The 18801-nt window shown below is 44.2% G+C and overlaps 1 protein-coding gene across 4 annotated transcripts in view; it reads right to left on the reverse strand.

Annotated features, from left to right (window-relative positions):
- Positions 1-18801, reverse strand: part of UEVLD (UEV and lactate/malate dehyrogenase domains) — a 43620-nt gene that overhangs the window by 12935 nt on the left and 11884 nt on the right. The window contains exons 1-8 of one of the 4 annotated variants that reach the window (XM_019519689.1): positions 13186-13311; positions 9418-9502; positions 8261-8326; positions 6417-6580; positions 4521-4656; positions 3456-3580; positions 2286-2391; positions 1450-1620 (exon numbers count right to left, since the gene is read on the reverse strand). In XM_019519689.1, coding sequence (XP_019375234.1) covers positions 1450-1620; positions 2286-2391; positions 3456-3580; positions 4521-4656; positions 6417-6580; positions 8261-8326; positions 9418-9502; positions 13186-13227 — 895 coding nt within the window. In that variant the 5' untranslated portion in view covers positions 13228-13311. Of the gene's footprint in view, positions 1-1449; positions 1621-2285; positions 2392-3455; positions 3581-4520; positions 4657-6416; positions 6581-8260; positions 8327-9417; positions 9503-12024; positions 12599-13185; positions 13312-18801 lie in introns of those variants that run through there. The other 3 variants (XM_019519686.1, XM_019519687.1, XM_019519688.1) reach the window with 3 other exon arrangements.

Raw genomic sequence — 18801 nt, forward strand, 5'->3', positions numbered from 1 at the left:
TGTGTGATTGCAGACTGTTGATAAAGTGCTGACAGTGTGGAATGGAGCCTCACACATTGATGAGCAACACAAGGAAAATTAATGGAATCTGTATAAAATAGAGACTGATAGGATTGGGGTGGAATTAACTGATCTTCTGTGTCAAGGGAGCCAGTGGGATCCATTAATGATTAGGGAGCCTGTGAGATCCATTAGCAATTAACTACTATTCTAGGGATTTAAAAAAACAAAAACAAAAACAACAACTGTAGAATTACCAGAAAATTGACTACTCTTTCATGAATTAAGAGAGACTATGGAATTCAGTGATGATTGACCCCTCTCCCATTAATCAGGACAAACTATTAAATTAATTCATAATTAACTGATCTTTTAGAACTGTGGATGTTAACTGGAGGTACATATACCCCTAGGGGTATTTAAAACGGTCGTAGGGGGTACACAGAATGGATGTGGCAGATAAATGCCACGTGCCTGTGTGCAGCCACAGTACAGCACACAGGCATCAAGGAGCATAGCCCGGCCACGGGCAGAGCAGCTGGGTCCGGTTGGTAAGTCTGTTGTGGGGTCTGGCTGGCACATCAAAGCCCCAGTGGTGGGGGAGAGAGTGGGGCAAGGGCAGCATAGCTGGGACTGAGCTGCACAAGGCGGGGGAGGGGGAGAAGGAGCTCAGGCAGCTTCACTCTGGTTAAGTTCATCCACCATAGCAAACAGACAGTGAAGTAGCAGTAAAACCACAGTAAAGTAGTACAATCTAACACTATGTTCTATCGCGACCACAAATTTGAGCATTTGTGGCATAGCAGAAGGTACGGATGTCTATTTGCTTTCACTTTGTGCTGCCATAACAAAGATGACATCTGTTCCCACCCCGGATAGCTAGGAAGCAGGGAAAGGCCCACTTGTATGGAGCAAAAGGCTGGACTAGATGGAAACAGACACCACCTTATGCTGGTAGAGCCCAACTTTGTTAGCAGGCATGCCACAAATTAGCTTTATATACTCCCTGAGTGATATGTCAATCCCCTCCCTCAGACCAGTCTGCTCCTCCTTTCACTCCTTGCTTTGTGCCCCCTGCCTCAACAGCTGCTCTGCTTTCTGCCCCCTGCTACTGTGCTGCCTGTCCCCTCCCTGTTTGGTTGCATACCACACACAAAGGCTGCCCATGCCACTTGTGGCACTCATGTCCCAGGTTGGCCACCCCTGATCTATACCACAACTGTTTTATTCCAGATTTTATTCCTGGTTAACTCAACAATAGATTCAAGCAAGTTATACCAGTGTTTAGCTTTGGTTTTTTGTTTGTTCTTTTTACCATCTCCTGTTAAGAACTCAAGAGTACCAGGCTCAGAGCCAGGATTTCTGATCAATGAAGCAGTCTTTAAACAAACTGCAAACAAACTAAATCCAGGGACAAGCAAATCAAAAAAAATAGAAATACTAAAGTACCTGGATGAGATGCAACAAGCAGCACACTATTTTGACTATGGTATGTTATGGCAGGGACAATTCCTCTGAACAGATCCACATTGCTTTGTATGACATCAAGATATGACTGAGCATTACCCAGATAATTAACTGTAAACACCACCACTTTGGAATCAGCAGATGCAGAAAAATCTGACAAAATAGAAAGAAACTGAGGTTAAATTAAAAAAATAATCAAATCCTAGAAACATCAAGTGATGGATGGAAAACATACTTGGCCCAAAGAAATTTTAAATGATCAACCCACTACATATTCTTGATCCCTTAAGATAAATTTGAATTGGGATAAAAAGGGAAACTTTCTTTATCTGGAAACATCACTATACTATCTGAATCCTGTGTATCCTAGAATCTTGTCCAAGATATTTCACACATTTCTGTCCTGCACCTGGGGGCTTCTGTTCCTTTATGTCCCATTCAAAACAAGGACACCAACACAGTACCCAAATCTAGACAGCCACTAAAATATAAAATAAAATAAAAATCTTACAAATCTGTTAAGTGTATGTAATATGATCAGAAGGTCAACACAAAAGATTTAAAACCTCTACACTGGGAGCAGGAAAAAGGATGATTTAGGAGTGCCAGCTTCCCAGAATAACTCTTACCACCACGCTACCATCTTGCTGTGCAGACTCACATTCAAGACAAGAGAAACTATCAACAAATAATAGGCACTCACTGACCCAGAGGTATCTGGTAACCTAGAGGTGATACCTCCTAAATGTCCTAAGTATCCTAAACAGTAAAACAGAAGATACAGCAACAGGTTTCATTAAAGCATTAAAACTAAGCACCTTTGCTAATCTCTACATTTGGTAGATCAAAGATATCCAGGTCCATGATTCCTCCTTTTGCTGCACCTTCAGAGGGATCTAAAAGAACCACCTGGTCTGCAGCACCCTGTAAAGAAAAAAAAACAAAATGAAGCATGACTTCCTTTGAAAAATGAAACTTCTAAAATTCAATGGAATTTCTAGAATAGTGCCAGTTATACACAAACACAAATCCCTGACCTGATCCAAATCATTGGTGACTGTGAGGTTAAGAGAACAAACTAATCAGTTATAATGCTAGTTTCATTGCCAAATAATATATTAAAATACAACCACCCACATATCCATGAAGGGAGCCATTCAACCTGGCTATTTTGTTAAACTAGTAAAAACTTTGAAAAATACCCTCTATGGCCACATCCAGATGAGCGCAGACATTTGGTTCCCTGGGGACAAGTACCAGTGGCACAAGGTCTGCTGCTGCTTCTTGTCCCGGGGAACACCTGTGCCACACACCCTCTAACACACAGCAGGTAACCCCAGATGGGGTAGGGGAGGCTGGGTCCAGCAACTGTGCTGGCCTCAACAGCTTTACCTGACATCTTTGGGGTGGGGAAGCTGCAGTCACGGTGCTCCTGCAGCTTGGAGCCTGGCCAGCAGCCGGAGCATAGCTCAGGCAGGCCAGGCTCCGGGTTTGGGCAACACATTCTGCAGCCATTTGTGCCACCCCGCTTTTCTTCTGTGTGGGTTTTATTAACCCCGGAATCTCCTGGGGTCAAAAAAACCCCGTGCTGCAAAGTACCAGTGCAGGAAACGCCTGAATGTGTGGTGTGTGGCACCGCAGGTGGGTCTGTGGTGCCACATACCACACAGCTGCACTCATCTGAACACAGCCTACTGGGGAACTTACAATCCCTATAATGCCTTTAAAATTTATATTGATTTGAAGGGGCTAAGATTAATCTTTAACGTTTTCCAACAGCTGACTATCAGATAACAGTGACTTACAAAGACTTCATTTAAACAGCATTTTTCCCCGAAGTATTTAAGTGGGGAAAAAATGTAAAACAGAAGAGCTACATCATGCATATAAATACGTATAGTCACTATCTTTATATATCTGGGACCAACAGCTAACTTGGAAACCATCACAAGAATATTAACTAACAACATTAAGGAGTTATCGCATACCTTTGCTGCAATTGCTAGTACACAAGCGATACCAAGATCTCCTCCTCCAATAACCGTAATTTTGTTACAAGTTTCATTTTTCTTCTCTTTCTCCACTTGACTCTTTGATTTCATATCAGTTTCACCTATAATTAAAAACAAAAGCCAGAAACACAGGTCATAATTCGTGTTATAACACAATGCTGATATATGTACTATAAAGCCAAATTACTCTGACTTTTGTAATATACCCGTCAGTACTGATTAATGATACTGCGATTTTTCATTTCATGGGGTAAGACACAAACATTCCTCCACAAAACTGTATCTTGGAAAAACAATTTAAATCCAAGAAAAAGATGCAAGTTTGAAGGTGCAAATTTTTAGCTAATATAAAGAATTCTTACTCCATGAAAACCAATGGAGCTAGGACAATGTATATCTACTAAGGATCTGCCCCCTCACTTTGATACTCAGCTTTACTAAATGTCCTGCATGGCCTGGGGCTAGTTACTTAAATTCTGTTTTTCTATATTCCTTCTCCCCTTTGTCCATCAACGCAACTGGAAGTTCTTTGGGACAAGGAATATCTTCTACTAGGTGTTTGTGTAATACATAAGATAACAGAGTCCAAACTCAGCTGCCGCATCTGGAAAATATAACACAAATAATAATAATTTCTTGCTGCCAATTCATGCAGTCCTGCATATAGTTTTTACAAAAAATTAAGAGACTGTTTTAAATTACATGCAAGACTGACTGAATTGTGACCATCACAAGCTGTTCCTCCCATATTGGTGATGTTACATTGCTTCTCACTACAGCTAAAGAGGTATTACATTTCATTTTGGAAAAAAAACAGTAAATGCACAGGGTGACCATATTACAAAGTTTAGAGAGGAACTACTCATTTCTGCCTTCAGAAAGGGGGTATACAAGATAAAAGAAAAAATATAAAATTGCTAATTTAGAAGTTTGCCATAAATTAGCCATCTTAAAAGGATGCACAAAAACTGTAGCTAAACAGATAAAGTAGATATCGATTCAGACCAGAAGAGCATTCAGATTTGTGGCTGAAGTACACACCTTCACTGAACTTGGCAATAAAAGACAACAGTTCCAGCTGCCTGGCCGCATCAGATGATGACACTGAATACAGAGGGAGCTCTTCATCAAATTTGGCAGTCATTTCCTTGATTAACCCAATGACAGTTGACTTTGGCTGAAATGCATACAAACATGCATATTAAAAAGTTACTTTATTGAATACCTAGCAAAAATTGTAATACAAGACCCTGAAATTGCACAAACTTATACTGATATCAAGACTCACTGTACAAAAATAGTAAAATATTAACTTTGATACTGACACCAACATTTAACATATTGAAGAAAAGTAGTGCTGTCCATTAAAGTAATGTTTAATTTGTTTATATATTTTAAGTGTGAAACATGGAAGGGTATGGATTAGAAAGATGAGGAATCTAGAGATTGAATAAAAGATATGTAAACACCAATTCAATTAGTTGTTCTGAGTGTCACTGGGTATGTTGAAAGCCCATGACACAGTAGCATACAGTAGAAGCCGCATATAAGCACAGTTCAGATACAAGGAATACATCTTCACAAAACTGTTTTTTTTCCAGCTTGGAGCACCTGATGTAATACACCCGGTTTAGATTTAAAGATGCTTACAGGATATGCCATGTTAGTCCTAAATTGGTTGCAATTAGCACATTAAAGGCAGTGTTCACAATCTACACTAGTCTTATGTGGCTTGTATCTTGTCAAAAACATCTCTGGTTCAATCTGTCTGCTCAGCAAACTTTTGGTCACATGTTGTGATCTCTCAGGATGTAGCAGAAATTTATAAAAGTAAACTCACAGGATTTCTGTTCTTGGCACAACCAACTTTTTGATATTCTATCACATATACAGTAAAAATGACTGTCTGTGGTATAGGAACACTGTGCTATATGCAACAGCACAGGAAAATGAGCTCTGTGTGGGCGCTTACCAGAAGTGCTTATCAGCATCAAAAAATGCGATTCTAAGAAGCAGCCAATACTGTATACATAATTACTATGCATGTTACTTGGTAGATAAAAAGTAAAAATTAAGCTGAACTGTGCAGTATACGGCTCATGTCTCATCTGCCATTGTTACTATATTAGCGAAGGGAAGATTAAATTAAACTTCTGATGTAAGCACATATGACCATGCTCCCAAGGGGTGTGCTCATATCCAGCTTCTACCATACTAGGTAATTCACAGCTAGACAGAGAGCAGTATTTATCTAAAAAGATACAAACTAGCTGCCCAAGACCCCAATCCTGCAGTCCTGTCTCGGTAAAAGCAAGAAAATGTTTAGCTAAATAAGGACAAGGCATAAAAACTTTAGTTACCAGGTACAAATTCTCAAAAGCCTACTTACATTAAGGGTAAAAACTGCTTGACCCGTTTCAGAAACTAGCTAAACAACAGTCTTTTAAATGAAGTTTGCTTTCTTAACAGCCCATGTTTTAAAGTAACTTACAGAATTGAGTATGTAAAAAAAAAAAATTTGGCAACTACAAATTAGTTATTTTCAGATCTTTCTATTCAGCATCCCTAATGTGGTCTCCATTTTGCAATGCCATCCGCAAAGAGATAGGGCCCCCCCACTCCCCAACACTTATGGTCATTTAGCAGAAAGTCAGCCTCAGCTTAGACTGTTATTGTACATAGATAGCAACAAAGAAAAATATGAGAGCGTTACTTAGTTTATTCTTTTAATAGAATGCCTTTTAAACTATTTGTCTTGTAATAATATTTGATTGGCTGAAGGTTATAGCTGGGAAGAAAGCAACTTTCTGCTTCTTCCTATATAACCACTTTACATAAGATTAATATACAGTGGAGGAGAAAGGGAAAAAAAAAACCCTGCCCTTTGATTCTCATGCAATACCATGCTTTCTTCCCCGACATTTTTTTTCTCCTTACGTGGCTCCAGTTTTGTAAGTAGGGCAAATATATCCTGCCATGTGCATCAACATGTTTTCCCACAGAAATTCCCATGTTTACAGTTGGCTTTAAGAAACAAATGGGTGGTGCAAAAGGGTGAGAATCCAAGATCCATAAACGAACTGGTATGTTATAAGAATGACCTGTTAGATACAAAATACAATTCATGAGAACTTCTGTACTTTGCATAGAAGCTGAAATGTGTCTGGTATGTTATACTTTGCACTTTTTCACCTATCAATATTTTTCTATCATATTCAGTTAAAGCTTATTGCTATCAAGAATGCTTATAGCAAGTACTATTGATTGAAATCCTGCCTGCTGGTAAAGCAAAAAACAAATGTTCAAACAGCTCTGCCTTTCTAATTGAGGGAACTTCTCAAAAGCACTCAACTTCTTACTTTTTGGGGACAATAAAGCTAATGACAAGGAGAATCCATTGCATCATAACCCGTAGGTTTCAAAGGCTGCAAGTCTAGGAAAAGCAAATCTTAGTTCTTTTCAGATGCTACATATTCAAGCACCAGGTTTCAAGAATTTATCCAAATGTCCCCACATCCTGACCCAAAAGTTTTATCTATCATAGTCTGGTATCTAACTACACTAGTTTCTTCATGGGTGGCTAGTTGCTTCATTGCAAGAAGTATGGAATTAAAGTATACTATACTGAGCATATGGAATTAAAATAATTTCAGTTGATTTATGAAAAATCCACTTTAACCATTTTTATTTAAAAAGACTATAGGCACAACTGAACTCCAAGAATTAAGTGTACAAAAACATGTATCAAAAGTGAGTTAATTCATACATTTTACTTTTTCTATATACTGGTACTGCTCCTGAGTATTATGACATGTAAACATTTTACAACAGGTAATGGGATGTTTTATGTCAGGTACAAGCAGGACAATGCCAGGGATCTGTGATTTGAGAGACAAGCAATCATAGAGGAACAGCCATGATGCTAATGTGAGCCCTGATGAAGCATGGTGCCACAGATATGCTAATATAGGAGAAAAGGTGGGTGAACAATAGCAAACAGACTGATAAGCAGAGAAGGAGGGAGAAGGCAGGAGAGAGGACCTAAGAGGGCTCCAGGAGGCCTAGAAGGAAGCCCGCCAGGATCAGAGCTGCAATGAAACTTGACTCTAGACGAGCAGCCAGAAATGTTTCAAAGTTACAGTCCGAGACAGGCTTGCATTCTGACTTGGCCGCTGCCACCACTTTTCCGAGTGCATTTTCCAAACACTGTCCAGGACACAGAGAGCAGGGTTGTCAACCGAGTAAGGGACAGCTGGGGTGAGGACAGTATAGTATAAATTTCAGCACTAGAAGAAAGTTCGCTTCAGATCTCTCTCTGTCAGGTTTGCCAAACTATCAGTAAAAAAACAAAAAAAAAAAAACAATCTGCAAACTTTTGACTAACTATCAGTTAAACTTTTCCACTATGGTTGGTGTTAAATCCTGAAATCTGAGCCCAGCTGTTGTTCAGGGCCTGACAGAAGGGTTACATTTACATCATGTAAAACATGTCAGTAAAAAAAAAAAAAGTCTGGGTGCCAGTAAAGTTTGCAAATTATCAGTAAAAAATTGTCTTGGGTTGGCAACCCTGACAGAGACAGAGCCTAAGCAAACTCTTTTAGTGCTGCAAATCTAACCAGAACCCTGGGTTTAGTAAAAGAAACCCTGCCATACTGACCACACTAATCAATATAGTTTCGCAAGATATCCCATGACTTGGTCACAAGCAATAGTATTAAATGTACACAAGATGCCTTACAACTGGCTTTCAAATTGGCAGAAAAATATACACACTAACTTACCATGGTAAGTTATTGGAACAGTGCCACTAAAATTCAGGAGGTCTTTTTGGGATCCATCTTTGAAAGCTGAAAAGGAAATCATTTTTAGTGAATCAAGGAAATGCCTTCTTTGAGCTCCATTTGAGGTTTGCCCAGCCTACTCTAATAAACCCATCACCCTCCAGCACACGCTGGGCAAACCCCAGCCCAGACTTCCTCGCCTCCCTCCCACTGTGCAGACAGCATGGAGCATGGGGCTGTGCTGCATCAGTCCAGCCTGCCTGAGCAGACAGAAGTTAATGAAATTACTCCACTTGGAGCATCTTCATCTGAACCCCCATATAACAAGGGTTAATTTGTCACATGATTGGGGACTTCTAAAGCTCTCTGCAGCCATGCACTTCTGTCAGGCCATGGCTGTAGACTGCTTTAAAGTGGCCAAGTGTGCAACAAATGTAACTTATGTCTGTGCCTTGTGGCTTTATTTTCCCCTCCATTTTTTGAAGAGAGTGTGACTACTTATTTTTTTAGCCCTTCCCCACACACTTTGACCTCCAATCTTTGCAATTGCCCTCTCTGCTAAGAAGTTTAATGACTCTTGCTGACCTTCTCTATTATTGAGCCTAGTTGCAGTGCATTAACAACTTGAAAAAGCCCTTTTGTAAGGGCCTTTGCTCTTCCTATACAACACTATTGTCCCTTGGACTTTTCTTCCAGCTGGGGGATTCTGGAAGTTATATTGGACAAGAATAAATATATCAAAATAAACATGGTTTATTTTTTTTTCCCCTCCTGCCCAGGTGGGGGGTCGGACTTGAAGATCTACAAGGTCCCTTCCCACCCTACTTCTATGATTCTATGATTCTACAGTCCAGAGACATGATATGCACAGTATTTAAAACCTTGGTCACACAGCAGTGATTATATATTACTTCTGGGTCCTTTTTTTATTTAAAAGCTACTCATTTTGGTTAAGCTAATTTATAATCAATATAGCATGACAAAAGTCAACAGATCATATAAAGTATAATGAAAAAAATCAAAAGAATTAGAAGACAAAAAAATAAATGACAGTGTTTTTTTAATCTACTGTTGAATCTATGGAAAATAACAGCTCCATCCCATCTGTTTCTCTAGAGCTATGCAATATAATCAAAGTAACTAGATCAGAGTCTTACTATAGGTGTCCATGGAAAACAGAAAGTTTGGGTAGATCTTATTTACATTCTTCAGTTCTTCTATAGTCAGGTCTCTGAATTTATACTGGAAACAAAATGGAGAATAAACTTTAATTTCAAAGAACTCTCCCCTTTCTCTTTGCAAGAGATAGGAAAAGAAGTGGGAGAGGGTCAGGAGGGCAAAGAGGGACAATATAATAAGATGACAATTTTGCTATTTACTTAGTTCTAATGGGGGTATTTCATGGCATGAAGCATCTTCATTATATCTATCATGCATCTCGTTTTGCTATGACAACCAAAAAGGCTTTAAACGATATAGTAAATCTTCCACAGCTACAATTAGGAGTCCAATTCTGATCTTTCATCGCTACATAGCTCTTTTCTGACTTCAATTGAAGTTGAGCTTTTGTGAAATATGGCCTTATCTGCATACAGAGTCACATCTAATTTAAAAATACCCTATTTAAAAAAAGTAGGAGCCACATTAGTTATACAGTTCGTTTCCAGAAAAACCCTATTACAGCTTTTACATATTAAAAAAAAAAGGTTTTTTTAGAATGACTTTTTCACTGACAGATGAAATATTAAGCCTCTGGGAAAAAAGTTACTTACTGGAGAAGTGTTCCACGCCCACAGAAAACTGTTTTGCAAAGTCCAAGCAAAATCTGTTCTGTGGTTTAGATTTGTGAAGGTAGAAAGCCACAAACACTTCCCTCTTAAAAAAAAAAAAAAGCCTAGTGACACACGGAGAGATTTACACCAAGAAGTGCTGTGGTTTGAAATGTAGCATTGATGTGGTTATTAGGGAAATATAACGCCTTTGCAAAAAAACAAGTACTGCTACTGCATATGGGCTCTCACTCTATAGCCAGCTCTCTAGACTCCTTAACCTCATGAATTTAAGTTTATGTTGCTCATTAAAGTACACACTTCTCAGATTTGGGCATTTTGCTCTAGATCATGGGATGTCAATGTGCCTTGAAACACCAACCTAAACATTTAACAGCTTGCTAGATCAAGGAATTGACAACTATGCTGCGAAAGTAGAGAGTGTGGTTCAGTCCTCAATCTCAGTGCTGAGACTGCTAACTAGACCACTGTTTAGTGTCAATTCTAGGCAAGAGAGGTAGTTAGACATTTTAGTCTGAAATAAGGCCAGAAGGCAAGATGGGGTGGTATTTTAGCCCCAGTATTAACCTGCAGTCCCTTTCTAGCCTGTCTTTGGCTCCAAACAGCACATAGGGACTGTGTTTTAGGCATATAGCTTGAATGGCAATTAATTAAAGTTAGCTGGACCATCCCTGGTCAAAGTGTTAACTCAGATAATACACTGGTACTTAACATGGCCAATGAGCTTGTCCCTCTGTAGAATTCCAGGATAAAAAGTTTTGTCTTGGGAGAAATCCAACATCTGCTTTAAGTCTTAAAGACGATCCTCAGAAGCACAGAGATTTCAAAGACACGAAAAACCACATACTGAGTTTCTCCAAGGACAATACATTTCATCTTGGAATCCTACTGGCTAAAAATAGATGACCAGTTTGAATTTGATTAGAGCTTCTCTCTTAGCAAACCCCTAATCTTACAGGGGGACAAGCCCACTGTCCCACATTGAGTATCTCATCATCAGCAATCCCTCACAGTTAGGCATGATTGTCCTCCACAATCATCTTATTTGTGGGTCCAAAGAAAACTAATGAAGCCAGTCTAGAATCAACAGACTCTGTTGCAACTCGGGTGCATCTTTCTGTTTAGGGTGGGTGGCTCTGGATTCTTGATTCAGTCCGTGACATGCTGTTTCTATGCCTCCCACTTTTCTGTTTCTTGTTGCCATGAAGTTTCAAAGTACTGAGATCCTTGCAGAAGGCTCTTCTTCCATTTGGGGCAGTAATCTCCACCAGCTGGTGTCAAGGTTGCATTTTTTCCAAGTTGGCCGTGAGGACATCTCTGAAGCACTTTTTCTGCCCTCATCTTTAGCTTGTGCCTTTACTGAGCTAGAAGAATAAAACTTGCTTTGGGAATTTGGAGTCAGACATCTAGATGATGTGACCAGGTGAGCAAAGTTGATTTTGGATGATTAATCATCTCCATGCTCATGGTGTTTGCTTGAGAGAATGCCAACATTATTGCACGTGTTGATTTTCTGCAAGCAACACTGATGGTACTTCTCCGGCAACTTGGAGGTGTCTCCTGTATGGTGTCCATGCCTTAGATCCGTAGAGTAAGGTAGGGATCACAACTTCTTGAATAAACCATGAGCCTGGTTTTGAATCAGATTTGAAACATTAAGTATCTGAATTAACACTTTGTGTGGGAACAATCACATCTAATCTGATAACTGCCATTTAAACCTCCAGTATAAAGGACTGTCCTATCCCTCTTATGATGGGTCATCTCTCACAAGATTAAACAAACCGGTTGTCTACTTTTAGCCCACTGATCCGTATTAAGTATCTTTGAAGTATCTAAACTAACATTTTGTCCAAGGACAACCCTAGCTAATTTGTGTTAACTGCCATTCAAACTGTGCGTAAACAACCGTCCCCCACCTCCACCCCTTACTTTAATTCAAATCAAATCAGACCTAAGTTCAAATAAACTCACCATCTATTTTTAGCCAGAGGCTACAGCCTACTTCCTCAAACACTTCCAATGGACTTGCAGAGAGCAGGGATACTAAAGAGAAAGTTGTATGAATACAAAGGACAGGGAAATGGGAAGGAAAGGATGGGGAGAAGGGGCATTACTGAGAGAGAGGAAGGTGGGCTGAAGAGACTGAAAGGGATAAACACAGCAGCTGTTTCCAGAGAATTCCACATATCGCTGTTTCTTTTTCTGCTGGCCTGAGGACAGGGCACCACCATCAAAACAAAGCTGTTGTTGCGTCTGGCCTCACCCTTGTGAGCAGAGAAGCCAGGCAGGAGGAACAAGGAAGCTGTCAAAATCCAGCATCATAAAGAAGGATCAGAGGCTAGAACCAGATGAGCAGTTTAATCTGGGGCTGATCATCTCAGGGTTTTGATTCGCATCAGAACAGGCTGAGACAATGGTTTACACAGACAGCTCAAAGGCCATCTACCTCAAATTAGCCTAGATTTCACTCAACACTGGGGCGTCGCTGCTCCCTCCCCACTCCTTGTGCACACACGTCATAGGACCAAACTCCCCTCCGGGTCTTTGCAGGGCTGGAGGGGGTCAGGATGTGAGGGCAATGCCCCCCTGATCCCACACATGCACAGAGCAGTGAACTAATGGGTCAGCCTCTACCAGGCTGGAGAGCAGAGGGACTGCGAACAACGTGGACATGGCCAGCATCCTGAGTCCTACAGGCCTTGCAAGAAGGCCCAGCTGGTACTTGCGAGCAGGTTGTCTCAGCACTGGCTCTCCCAGCCAGGAGCGCAGAGGAGCCCCACTGATGAGGGGCAGCTACTGGACTTGAACAAAAGATGTTAGAAGCAACCAGAAGGGGCTAGATCCTTATATGTTGTGTGCAGGAACTAGAGAAGATCCTCCTAAAGCTCCGTTCATCAACAAGAAACGCGCCCCCGCCACAGCCATGTCACAATCCCCCCCACCCCCAAAGGCCAAGCCGCCGGCTCGCAGCTCTGCACATGCGCGGCTGGGGAGCGGACCCCCCGCATAAGCAAGACAAGCGTGGGGCGGGGCACGCAGCTGTGACGTCTGAGTGCGGTGCGGCGCCACGCCATATTCTCTCCTATCTTGCGCCCCTTCCCCCACCAGGGCCGGAGCGGGGGGCGCGCACACCTTGCTCAACTGCTTCCTGAGTGTCTCCTCAGAGAACTCCATCGCGACGCCGGCTCCGGTGCGCCACTTCCGGTTCCCGGCTACAGCGGCTGCTGGGAGCCAAAACGAACGCACTTCCCAAGTTCTGCCCCGCTGCGCCCGGGCGCAGACACATGCAGACGCGAGCGGCCCCGCCCGCCTCTGCTTGGCCGCCACGTGGTCCGCCCCTCCTACCCCGCCCCCGCCATTGGGTGAAATCCAATGCAGCCAGTCCCAGGCTTGGGTCCCAGGTAGCTGCTCTGAGTGCCGGGCGGCCGGCTCTGTAGGTTCGCAGCTGCCCATATGCAGCTGGCTGGGGAGTTGCGCCATGGGCATAGAGGGCAGTGGGCAGGCAGGGCAGCTATCGGGACAGGTACCACAGCCCCTCCCCTGCTCTTCTCTTCTTTCCCCTGCGGGTGTTTTCTCCCTTCTAGTTGGAACTGCCCAGTTGCTTCCAGTCAGGCTGGTGTCCCCCTACCCTGTCCACAGCCACTGCTGCTTCTCAGTCTAGTCCTGTCTGCCCAGGGAAGGTCTCAGAGCTCTGCCAAGGAGGGTGAGCAAGCAGGCCAGCCAGGACCCAGAACAGCAGCAGCTAATGAACTCTGCCCCAAGTTAGAAGCAGGAAGCCTGTGGATTGGCTGTGGAAGCACCACCTCTCTACACAGTACCAGCTGGGGCCCTGGGTCTGCAGGTCAGCCACCAGTTCAGCCATGGCAAGCCTGCTGGACCCTGGACCTTCCTGCGATTCTGTTTCCTGATGCTAGTTTGGCTCTGCTTTTGGACTTTGCCTGGTGGATTTCCTCCCAGATTGATACTTGACATCTGACTAGGGTTGCCAACTAACTGAAGCTATTCCAAGAGATTTTGTTTTCCACCATTGAACCTGTTCACAATATCAGTTTGCCAGATTGCTTTCAGTAGTCACAGGGAGATCGATGCCAATTCTGGTAGACTCCCGGCCAGTCTGGGTGGGTTGACAACCATACATCTAACCCCCGCCAGGTCCTGGCTCTGGGCTGTTGTGGACCCTGCCTCTGGATGGCTCTTCCTCTAGGTAGGTATATGGCTCCTGGCCTTTGACCCAGCTCAAGGCCCTGCTTTCCCTCCGTGGCCTAGCCATTAGGCCAGGCTGCCTATGCGCCTGTCCATTACAGATTCTCTTGATAGTTTTCTCCTCTTGCTGCCTGAAATCCACATCTTTCACCTTTGCTGCTCTGACAGCTGTAGCTCAGTTGATGTGACAACTGTTCCTTTTTTCCTGTTCTTCCTAACCTGTCTTTTGGTGTTCCCTTCATATCTCTTACTCATTCTCTCACTTTCTCCCATGTTGCTGGGTTCAGATTAGTCTGCTCATTTCCTTATTGACAAAAAGGAAGTATTTTTGGAGGAGTGATACTTGTTCTTTGGGATTAGAGACACCACCCATCCCTAATTGGGCAGGACAGTCCTGGAATGGGAACCTCAAATCCCAGTCCCTGCATGACTCCAGAACAGCATTTTTCCTGGATTTACAGCATTGTGCAGGGATCAGTGGAAAACTGGGTATTCCAGCCTGCAAGGGGCTGCCAGGAGTGGGACACAGGGTCATGGGCGGATTAATGCATGGGGCCTGGGCCAGAGGGCCCCTGCCAAACAAGGGCCCCCTGGGATGCCACCAGCAGCATGGCCCATGCAAGCATCCTAGCCGCGGGCATCTGGGGGAGGTAGTATGTGCCTCCTCCCCTGTGGCTGGGCCAGAGCCAGAGGCTAGAGGGTAGGCACAGGGCTTCATGCAGGTGGTGGTGGCGTCCCAGGGTCATTTGTTGCCAGGGGGCCCCATGGGCAGCCCTGCTCCTGCTCCCACTCTGCCATCTGTGGGTGGCAGCCAGCCCCAACACCACTGGAACAGGATGGGACAGCCCCGCCCCCCAGGGCCAACAGAGGGGCTGGCAGGCAGCCAGGGGTTGCATAGAGCCAGCGCTTTGCTCCAAGCCAGCCCCAGCCCAGCTGCTTGACACCCGCTAGGTGGAGCGTCCAGGGCAGGTCAGGGCTGGGCTGCCTTGACCTCAACAGCACTTGCACCCCCTGGCTTGCTCCAGATGTGCTGAGGAGGCTGGCTAGGCCCAGCCACAACACCCTGGTGGGCGCAGAGGAAACCTACCCTTGCCTGATGGGGGCCTCCAATTTTCTGTTTGCCCAGGGCCACAATAAATTTTAATCTGCCACTGCACATGGCGCACCATGTGCATGTGCACTCCTGTATACATGCAGGTGGCTGGGAATACAACCAGGCAGCATGGAGAACAGCACCTTGCAAGGAAGTCCATGGAGGGGAAAGGGCATGGGAGGGGCCAAATTGAGGCCTCCCACAGTGAGGGAGGGAGTGGGGGCTTGGGGCGCTACCCAGCCATGGGGCTGGGGCACGGAGCAGGGTGGAGCCACAGCTGGCTCATCTAGGGAGCAGAAGGCATGCGGGGGGCAAGGAACATGCCTCCCCAAATTTGTGCATGGGGCAGGGGCAGATGCTGGCTGCCTGCTGCAGACTCTGGGATCCCTGCCCTGCTGCTGTTCCCCTGGGAACCCCACACTGGCTGTGCCACCATGGCAAGGCACCCCCTGCCCACCTGGTAACAGCAGGGGTGGCAGTGGCATGGAGTTATGGCCCCTGCTGCCAGGCAGGCAGGGGGCCTGCAGCTGGCGCGGGGCTCCCAGAGGAAAGGCACCAGGGCAGGGAGCCGAGAGCCCACAGTAGGCAGCCCACATCTACCCCTGCTCTGTTCAGCTCTGCTCCAGTTGTGCTGCTGGCAGGGAGAAGGGCAGGGATGGAGGGAGGCAGGTATGTGTCCCGCCTTTCCATTTTGAGAAGTTGATCATCCTGTTTGGGATAAAGTGAGACAAGCTTTCCAATACAACATTTTTTCATTGAAATGCCACCCTTCCCTCACTTCTCTCTGAGGGTGAAGTTACATTTAACATTTCACAGATTTATTATGAGCTATATGGCATCAAAGTTAGAACATGCTGTGAGCAGTCGGACGTAAAGGGTTAACACGGTTTCTTGCCTGCACAGCTCTAAAAGGTTGAGGGACATAGCTAGGAACCAACACACTTGAGCTGTAGTCCTGTTGGAGGGGGAGGAGTGGGGCCTTGGGAGCAGTGTATCTGGGGATGCTGGAGGACTTCTAGTTGCTTGTTTCATCTCTGCAGCAGACTGAAGTTACCATAACAAGCTAGGCAGCATGGCCCAGAGTTAAACCTCACCTAAGGTGGTATAACTTTGAGATGCTCACAGGGCACTTAGCATGAATTCAGCTTTTAACATGTCTTCAGTGCCCTTAGTATTGTCTAAGTTAGGGGTGGGAAAAATGGTGGATCCAGCTGGCAGCCAGATTCTATTTCCCAGCAGCCCCTGTCCACATGGCTCACATGGAGACCCTGGGAGCAGCAGGGCTGTGACAACACGGGGCCACAGAACCAGGGCTCTGCACGAGCCTTGCCCTGCATTGTCATGGCCCTGCACTGTCACGGTCCTGTGCTCCTGGGGTCTCCATGGTGCACTGTGGGAAGGGCATGTGGCTGAGCAGGGAGCTGCGCCAGGGCTGGGACCTTGTGCATTGACAGTGCAGGGCTGGAGCTGAGGCAAAGCTACAATCCACTCCCTGCATGGCACTGCCCATGGACCCCACACTCATTGCAGGGGCATGCAGGCAACAGATCACATGCTGGGGTCTCCTGGGCCCTGCCTGCCCATCTCACTCCCAACCACAGCCCCATCTTGGCCATGCACCCTGCCTGCATGGGTCCTGCCCCTGGCAGTGGGTACGGAGTGGATTGTCCGGGGAACTCCAGCAACAGGTCTGGGTCCAGTGGCCACCACCAGAAGGAGCTGCCGCCGCAGGGGCTGTTGGAAAATAGTCAGTTGCAGGCCTGATTCAGCCTGTGGGCTGGACTTTGCCTACCCCTGGTCTAAGTGGAACTTGTAACTTCACCCTATCACCTGCTTCTTTCAGGAGCCCTTTCCAATGATTTTTCCACACCTAAAATGTTGCTCTGTTTTGTTCTTTTTTTAAAAGTAGTTTCATAGAGCTCAAGAAAGCGGTAATTTATGTGAAGTACTGAATAACAACCCTATGGAATTGTCAGGCCTCCTACCATCAGTACTAAATGGTACAAGCAATTCCCTGCAGGTGCAGAATTTGCATATCATACAATGAGTAAGCACAGGCACTTATGGCAGGGTAAAACACATTAGTGGATTCTTCAAAAATTAGTAGTAGAGGAATACATTTTAAAATCACTTGCATGATTTCTTGAAATGAATATTCCAGGGCAGAAACAAATTATCTAGGTACCTCAAGAACCAATAAGAATGGATTCATATTACTTTCTCTGATATTTTTTCCCCTGCTGGTAAATTGCCACTTCATGATACAACTAGCTTTAGGAACAGAGATATTGTTCCCCATACCTGAAATTGAGTTCAGCTCCTCATTGCTTTCCCAGTATTGTGATCCTTCCCTCCTCTTTTATTTTCTTTGGTTGAGACTTTTGTGTGTAGTCAGCTGTCCTAGAGCCAGGACTATGATCCAAACAACACTGAAGCCAATAAAAGACTGACTTCAAACTCCTGGCCAAATGTTCCTAGAACCGTACATAATAGAAGTGCAAGATTCCAGGCAAGAATACCTTGCATAGGAAGCACAAAATAGTCATAGCTGGAATACCAGACAGTCTGTCAGATGGCAGGAAGCTGTAGGTCATGTAGGTCACCAAGTACTCATGTCAGAACAGAAGCTGGCTGATAACAGATGATTCCAAGAATAGCAAGTGCTTGCTTCTAGGAGCATGCTGTCTTTTCTGCCACTGGAAATTAAAGCCTATTATAAAGGACAGATTTGGGAAAGATCATTAGGGGGATGAAAGACTATTAGCCACATGATGGGCCTTAAAGATGAATAGCAAGAACACCTGGCTGTGTATTGAAAGCAGAGTGAACTACCAGATATTAGACCAGTGATCCTCAACCAGGGTGCCATAGCACCCTGGGGTGAGTTGAGATCCTTTCAGAGGTGCTGGAAAGTGCCATGCAATCTTAGCAACGTTTGGTGTGCAAATATTATTCATAAAATAAGCCCAGAGATGTCAGATTGGAATCCATAGTGTTAAAAGCATTCTGTTCTGTTGTGGCCTTTCTGAGCTGTTTGCAACAGAAGAATCTCTCTCTCTCTCTCTCTCTCTCTCTCACACACACACACACACTTTTTTTTGGTAGTCAAAAATCAAGTGAAGACTAAGAGCTAACATTTTCTGAGGGGTACCTTGAGTCTAAAAATGTTGAGAACCACTGTATTAGATGATATGTAAAAATAATTGGGGTTTGCCTTTGGTATTAATAGGACTGTAAAATGAAATGGTTTTGTAAACCAATCTGTAATCTTAGGTGGTGTTACAAATATGTCCATGAAAAGCTTGAACAAATTTATTTCCAGATATTAATGTGTGTTTTATCTTACCCTCCTCTATCAACTTTCTTGTTATTAGAGAAGCGTGTCTTTCTGAAAGTCAATACCTCGAGCCTGACATTGTTGCATAAATTGCTGATTTTATCCCCTGGAGGCT

The sequence above is a fragment of the Gavialis gangeticus genome, unplaced genomic scaffold, assembly GCF_001723915.1.
Source record: "Gavialis gangeticus isolate Ggan-Ray unplaced genomic scaffold, GavGan_comp1, whole genome shotgun sequence".
NCBI lineage: Eukaryota > Metazoa > Chordata > Crocodylia > Gavialidae > Gavialis > Gavialis gangeticus.